Source organism: Arachis stenosperma, chromosome 4 (assembly GCF_014773155.1).
Source record: "Arachis stenosperma cultivar V10309 chromosome 4, arast.V10309.gnm1.PFL2, whole genome shotgun sequence".
NCBI classification, from domain to species: Eukaryota; Viridiplantae; Streptophyta; class Magnoliopsida; order Fabales; family Fabaceae; genus Arachis; species Arachis stenosperma.
The window spans coordinates 134267117-134274514 of NC_080380.1; the positions used below are offsets into that span (position 1 = coordinate 134267117).

At 33.8% G+C, this 7398-nt stretch overlaps 1 protein-coding gene across 1 annotated transcript; it reads right to left on the bottom strand.

Moving 5' to 3' along the window:
- Window positions 1–2330: 2330 nt before the first annotated feature.
- LOC130976568 (probable methyltransferase PMT15) lies at window positions 2331–7085 on the bottom strand. Its single transcript, XM_057901455.1, has 6 exons — window positions 6130–7085; window positions 4282–4492; window positions 3879–4176; window positions 3020–3412; window positions 2824–2901; window positions 2331–2737 (listed from the first exon to the last, which is right to left on the bottom strand). Exons 1-6 carry the CDS (start codon window positions 6829–6831, stop codon window positions 2497–2499), a joined length of 1923 nt encoding a protein of 640 aa, XP_057757438.1. The 5' UTR covers window positions 6832–7085; the 3' UTR covers window positions 2331–2496.
- Window positions 7086–7398: the final 313 nt, after the last annotated feature.

A 7398-nucleotide genomic window follows, 5' to 3' on the forward strand; every position in this document is an offset into this window, starting at 1 on the left:
GTATGTACTATGTAGTTATGCTCTGTATGCTTCAGTCTTCATGTTAGTTTTACTTTTACTTTTACTCCCCATAGGTTACTTTTTGGAGTTAATTTTTTGAATATTGGATAAGAATTGGTATATTCCTTTAATATTGAAAGTTACGGTGTTTTATAAAATTTTAGAAGTTATAAAATTTGTACGAATCAGATCAATTTTTTTATTTTATAAAAATAATACACAGACTACATATTTTATAATATTTTAATATTAAATTTTATAATATACAGACGGCATATTGTAAACACATAGACTATGTATTATGTGCAATAGTGTATTGTACTTACACACAACAGTACCAACAAAATACTATAAAATTCTATTTTTTGTAATGTTAAAGTAAAATTCTATTCATTCTTTTGTATTAAAATAAAAAATCCACTTTTTGGATATGAAAAACTATAATTATTTTAAAAAAAATTTTATCTTGCACTGACATATGTTACAAAAATAATAAAAATTCAGGCATAATTATTTTTAATTTTATGTAAATTTTCTTGTATTTTTTTTTCTTCTCTTCTATTTTTATTATTATTATCATTATTATATTTTTTCTTTCTTCACCACCTTTTTCTTTCTTTTTTCTTTATTCTCTTTTTCTCTTCTTTTTCACTATTTTTTTGTTCTCCTTTGATTTTTTTTATCTTCTCTATCACCATTTCTATCATTTATTTCTTCCTTTTAAATTAGTTCAATATTATATAATTAGTATAACAACAACAAAAATAACTCAAAAATTTTAGGTTAACCACACAAAAAATATATTAAAAATAAACTGAAAATTTTTATAAATGACACAAATTTTTTTAAAAAATTAAAAATCTAAAATCTTAATTCTTAGTTCACTCAACTAACAAAATATATTTAAATACATTTTAAAACAAAAAAATTATAACAATTTGTTATAAAATAACATAGAAATAGCTAAACTCTTATATATGAGTTTAATACTATTCAATTAGTATAATAATAACAAAAAATGGTTAAAAATTTTTGTGTCACGATTAAAAAATTTAAATGTCAAGATAAAAAATTTTATGTGTCAAAGTTAAAAAAATTTGGTATTATTTTTTTAATAATTTTACAAAGTTTCAAACTCCCTTTCTTTTTTCTCTCCTTCATCATCATCATCTTTTTTCTTTCTTCTTTCTTCTTATTTCACATTCTAATAATAATTCTTCTTATTTCACCCTCGTAATAAGAACATGTGTCATGATTAAAAAGTTTCGGTGCTATTTCTAATAAATTCTACACAATTCAAAACTCTCATTCCTTCTTCAAAATTCTCATTCCTTCTCATTCTCACCATCATCGTCGTCGTCGTTATCATCATCATCATCATCATCATCATCTTGTTTCACATTCTCATATTTTTTCTTATTTTAGTATTTCACCCTCTTAATAAGAATTTGTGTCATGGCTAAAAAATTTTAGTGTCAAAATTAAGAAATTTCTTGTGTCATATTTAAAGAATTTTTGTGCTATTTTTTGTAAAAATTATGCACAATTCAAAATTCTTCATTCTTCTCTTCATCATCATTTTTTTCTTGTTCATCTTTTCCTTTGTGTTTCATCAACTCATAATTCATCATGTTTCACCCTCTTAACAAGAATAAAACAAAAAAAAAGACGAAAAAAAATCAAATAATGAAAAAGAAAAAAAATGACGCAACAACCAATAAGAGGAGGAGAAGGAAAAAAAAAAGCAACAACAAAAAAAGATAACGAAAAAGAAACACTCAAAAAAGACAAGAAAACACGAGAAGAAGAAGTGTGTGATTTATGCGCACGTTATATGAGTAATTTTTGTTTAATTTAGACCAATTTAATTAGATTTGGTTAACAAAATTATTTAAATGTGTGACCGACAAAAAAAGAAGTGTGTGATTCATACTTTCAAAATTAATATTTAATTTAATTAATACAAGAAGTTTAAATAAATTTTTTCTTTACGAAGTCAAATGCAGCTGAATGCAAAATTTGGCAGATAATGAGCCAATTTGAAAAGTTATTTAAAATAAAATAATTTTTAATACATGCGAGTTAATAAAGTTAATTTAGACATATTATCTATTGTTTCTTATATAATCCTCCAGTTCTGTGGTGTGGGAGTACGTGCGACAATTTTTATAGTATAAAATCATCTCTCTTTGAATTATATTTGTCATTCTCTTGTAGCATATTACTGTGATGCTTTGAGCATTTACTTTGAAACTTATGACAAATTTACATCATCAATGCTGCCTAAACTTAAAAACACTAAAAAATATGAATGGTTGAGTGGAGAATAGTTGCTGTAAACATATTTTTCCAATTTGCACCACCCACAGGCCACAGCAACTGGGGTTGTAAAAGAATTGAATTTCTCAGTAAAATTCTTTTGAAAAGTGGCTAAAAGAAGAAGAGAAAAAAGAAAAATACACAAAGTTATAGAGTCCAGAAGGGTATATTATCAAACTAAAGCTTTCTTTGTTGATCTTCATCAGGTTGTGGTGCTGTCCAGTACTGCTTCACTGCTACTAGTATCTTTTCTCTCTGGTGAGGCCCCTTTTCGTGGTCGGCGATTCTCGCATCCCACTGCATTGCCTCTGCAAATCTCTTCACCTTTAGCAGCACATCCACATCGTCGCGCAATATGACACTGCCTTGCGGCCGAAGAATCCGGTCCATCTCTAGAAGAATGTCCTCCATATTGCACCTGTGACACATTATCTTGATAAATTAGGACTTTAGAACAACATAGTGCATCTGAAATTGGTTTTAGCTAAATCACATTCTGCTTACTTGTTCTGGTAGAGGCTAAAAACAGAATCACCATGGATGAAGTCATAAGTTCTTGGATAAGTCGACATTGCTTCGCACCTGATAGGCAGAAAAGTAGTTATTACTTATTTAGCAAGTAAACTAACTTTAACTACCATGTGCTGAAATGTGTATTTAGAAATTAGAACGAACTCAAGGAAATGGAAGAAAGGTTTACCAGTTTTGATAGGTTCCAATCAATCCACGCTCATATATGGCACCGAGAGTGTTGATCTCAGCCTCCACAGGAACAATGTTCATCACCCACACCGGATCATCGATAAGCGCAGCCGCGAAGCCTCCCAAGTAAGCATTCATATCGAGGAGATTGCGGTACCTACCACGCTCTGCTAGCTGATAGTCTATGGTCTTGTAGTATGCCACTCTCTTCTTCCATAGCTGTGTGTTGTCCTTGAACATCTCGGCCGTGATTCCCTTCAAACTTCCGCTGCTAATCCTCGGGGGAACTGCAGTTAGTCTCTCGGGCCATTTCGCCAATTCGCCGCCGCTAACTTGTCTAATGTCACTCACCTCAGGTAATTTTGTCAAGCATGTATCCATTTTAGTGTACCTACAACAGAAAAGTTAATGGTGAAGAAAGAAAGGAAGCAACCAAAAAAAGGGCCATCAAAAGAATATTCTCTTTTTAAGATGATCAAGAAGATATAATAGCCAAAAGGAATTGAGTAAGAAACAAGGTGGGAAAATGAAACACAAGATCTAACTAAGGTCTCTTTTTGATCCAAATGGTTTTGGTATCACAGCTATACTCTCTTTGGCAGCAAGAATAATTTTACTTTTTTGTACTTTCTGACAAATGACACTGCAAAAGTGCAAAGGCTATATATAATTAAAGCAAAAAATCAATTGCATAAGGAACTAAGACTGGAAGTGATTGAATTGAATTGAATTGCAAGTCAATCTTTTTCTAAAGAATTGCCAACAAAAAAAGTTTAACACTAAACTTGCAACCTAGTTCACCCAATGTGAAACTTTTAGGCATTGGTATCAAAAGTAGAAGAAAAATGTGAAATTACCATGCAGTGTCTGGATTCTGTGCCTCACAGAAGGGTCTGTTCTTGAAGACCTTCCTAGTGATTTTGCAATGAATGTGATTGGTTGGCTTCTGCCATATGGCAAGGTCATCCTTCTGAATCAATTTCTTCCAGCATAGACTCTTTGCTACTCTCTCAATCCCATCCTGTTCCTCTTTGAGACTCTCCTGAGTCCTTTCCCAACCTTTCCAGTGTGTCCTCCAGTTTATCGGCGGCCCGGATAGGATCCAATAGCCTCCCGGCCGCAGGACTCTATCGACTTCGGTCAAGTAAATTCCATCTGCCAAGATCAAACATAACAAAAACCAGAACACTTCTAAGTCATACATTCACAATGACTTGTAAAACCAACAAAGATTCTGTTTCTAAGGAATAATGGATTTACCATATTGGCCCCAAGGAATGAGGCAACGCGAGCAGTGAGCCATGTCAAAGGATCTTGAAGGGTAAGGAAGCCTAATTGAGGCAAGGACTCCAATCAATGCAGGAACTCCACGTTCAAGAGCAAACTGAACCTGAGCTTCATGTGTATCCCTTGGTGCAAACGATATTGCTAAAATGTTGCGCGACAGAAGATATGCACCCCAACTTGCAACCTGAAAATTAATTTCATACAATGAAATTATAGATATTTGAATAACTATTTCCCATAGAAACTAACTAGAAAAGTGTAATGTAGTTGGTACACATTCCATGTTACCAAAAAATGTGACTAGTGACTACCCTGTACCAATAAAATGAAACAAATTGAACATGCTTGACATCTGATGTATAATCAAAACTATAGTCTCCAACCAAAATGTCTTCTAACACTTACTATATTTTCATTTATTTGAAAGGGGAAAGGGAGTGATGTGTGATTATGGAACATATCAATCAGGTGGGGTTAGCATGATTGAGATGATTAAATTGGGTAGGCATTCCTCAACAAACAACAGAATTTCAAAGTTCAAACTGAATTATTATTATTATTATGCTTAGCACCAAGTGGATTATAGAAAATAATTTCAGCACTTCAATAATGCAATGTCTTATCAAAAGTATAGTTCTCTAAGTGCACTGTACTATATATGTTTATTTTGCTCCTTAGTCAAAATGGTACTTTACTTCAGTTTGAAGAATTTAAGAAGATTGTTTTGCAAACAAGTTCTAGTTCATGATCAGCTTTATCCACAAAAGGACAAATTCATCGTGCTTCATATATTTCAGACTTTTGTGTAACCAAAATAATCCCTTTAGGCCTTATCTATATTTTTGTGATCATCTAATTAATTAGAGCAAGATCCTATGAGATTATAATATAATAATTCCAAATAAATTTTGGTCACCCGTTTAGGATAAGACGGCCAAATCAATCACAATAATGATGTTATTAGAAATAGGAAAATTGAAATCGACGCCTTGACGGCGTTACATTACATAACATATAAAAATTAAAACATATAGAAAAAATCACACATGGAAATGAAAAGAATAAGTAGAACATAGTAAAACAATAGATGTGTGGTATTCGTCTAAATCCTAATATAATATCTGTTTCATAGCAGGATGAAAATGACAAAAAAAAAAAAATCAATTTTCATTTTTCTATCCATATCTGTTCTCAATTAAAAACTCATTGTAATCATAATGAATATTTACGTTTTTTGATTCGGAATCTAAATTAAACCATATCAAAATCAGACAACTATACAGATTATTGTTAATTGTAATTTCCAAAACATAAATCCATTCAATGAAAAAAAATAAGTAAAAAAAGAAATAAAAGAAGAAAATTCTCAATTGATGAGGTTCCACCAAATGTGGCCCAACCTCAGTCTATCTTATTCTTAATTCTTCGCTTTCCAATTTCTTCCAAGTTGTTAAACAACCCACTGGGGAAGTTGAACCACCCGGTTCAGTTGAACCGGCCAGCTCAACCATAACAAACCAGACCCATATGATAGTTCTTCAATCGAAAAATTAAAAGAAAATACTCAAAAAAAAAAAAAAAAACTTAGCTACTCTCTCAGTAATCAAAATTGAAAACATAATTTCAATAATAATAATTTAATCAGAAATTGTTCAGTTTTAATTTTCTTTCTTATATCTGCCGTTTTTTCAGTTTGTTAGAATTCGTGATTATAACAAGAAAACAGTTGGCATTCAACAGAACCAGAAAACGCCACCGGTTTCAGCCGGTCGAATCAATCAAGAACTGTCAAAGTCAACGAAAAATAGTTGAAAGCATTACCCCACAACCAGTGTCCAAGGCGGTTCTGATGGACCCATCGCGGAGGTTTATGAGCCGTCCGATATCATCAATGTAGGCGCTTGCGCCACGTGGAAACATGGTCCCACCACCGGGGAACCTGAACCGGTCACCTTCGTAGTGAACCCAATTCTGGTTCTTCTTCTCCACAGTGAGCTCCTTGTGCGGCACGTTCGCATACCACGCCGCATCGCGGCTCTCCGGCCACCGCAGAGGTATCCGGTACCCGAACGGCGCCGGAATTCGGCACCGGAGAATCTCGTTCGGCGCCGGACAGTGCCTCTCCCGGTAGATGAGTCGGTCGCGCGGGAAACTCAACGATCGCTTCACGTCCTCGCATGGCGTGTACTCGGAGAAAGAAGGATCGCACGGAGGCGCGTGAAACTCACGCGCGGGGGTGGAAGTGGGGTCTGGAATGGTGTGGTGCGCGGAGAAGTCAAGGGCGGCGGCGGTGGAATTGGAGATTGCGGGATCGGGGCAGGTGGTGGTGGAGAGGTATTGTGTGGTTGTTGTTCCGGCGGAGAAAGGGGTGGTGGAGTGTTGCCAGAGGCCGAGGAGGTAGAAGAGGGTGCAGAGCACGGTGGTGAAGGTGAGAAAGTATAGGTTTTTGAGAAGATTGGTTTGTTTCTTGGAGGTTAAGTTCTGAACAAGAACTGAAACCCAGTTATTATGATTATTCGCCATTGATCAACGTTACGTTGTTCAATGTATTTGCCTTCTTTCTTTTCTTTTTCTTCAGTTACTTACTGTGTGATCAGAGAGAGAGAGAAGAAAGAAAGAAAGAAAGAAGAGAAAGAATTGGTGGAAGAAGAGTTTTGAGTTTTCAAGGTTTTTATATGTTATAAGAGAGGGAGAGAAAGAGAGGGATATATGATATATCTTTCCGATGAAGAATATTGAGAATTGAATATGGAACGAAAATGTTGATGGTTGTTGAAGAAAAATGAAGAGTTTATGCTTTTATAGAGAGCTATATGACTATAGAGGGAGTTGTATATAGTTTTTGTTGTTAGTGTCTTGGTGTGGATAATTTCTGTGGGTGAAATGGAATTCGTTGTATTTTGGTTTTCTCTCTATGTTTAATTACATAGTTACAACCTCCTCCTCTATTCCACCTCAATTAAGACTTTATTTCTCTACATCAGTAACTTATTTGTTGATAAAAATAATTATATTATGTTATTTTATTTTTTAATAGTGGTCGTTTGAATTGAATGTGCATAATTAGTAGGAAAGGTCAAGACGTGTATA

What these genes read in the sequence shown, in the direction of transcription:
- LOC130976568 (XM_057901455.1), bottom strand. Translation starts at nt 6,831, where the DNA reads ATGGCGAATAATCATAATAACTGGGTTTCAGTTCTTGTTCAGAACTTA. An exon ending in CATTCCTTGGGGCCAATATG is followed by an intron (nt 4,177 to 4,281) that starts GTAAATCCATTA and finishes TGATCTTGGCAG; the next exon opens with ATGGAATTTACTTGACCGAA. An exon ending in ATTGGAACCTATCAAAACTG is followed by an intron (nt 2,902 to 3,019) that starts GTAAACCTTTCT and finishes TCTGCCTATCAG; the next exon opens with GTGCGAAGCAATGTCGACTT.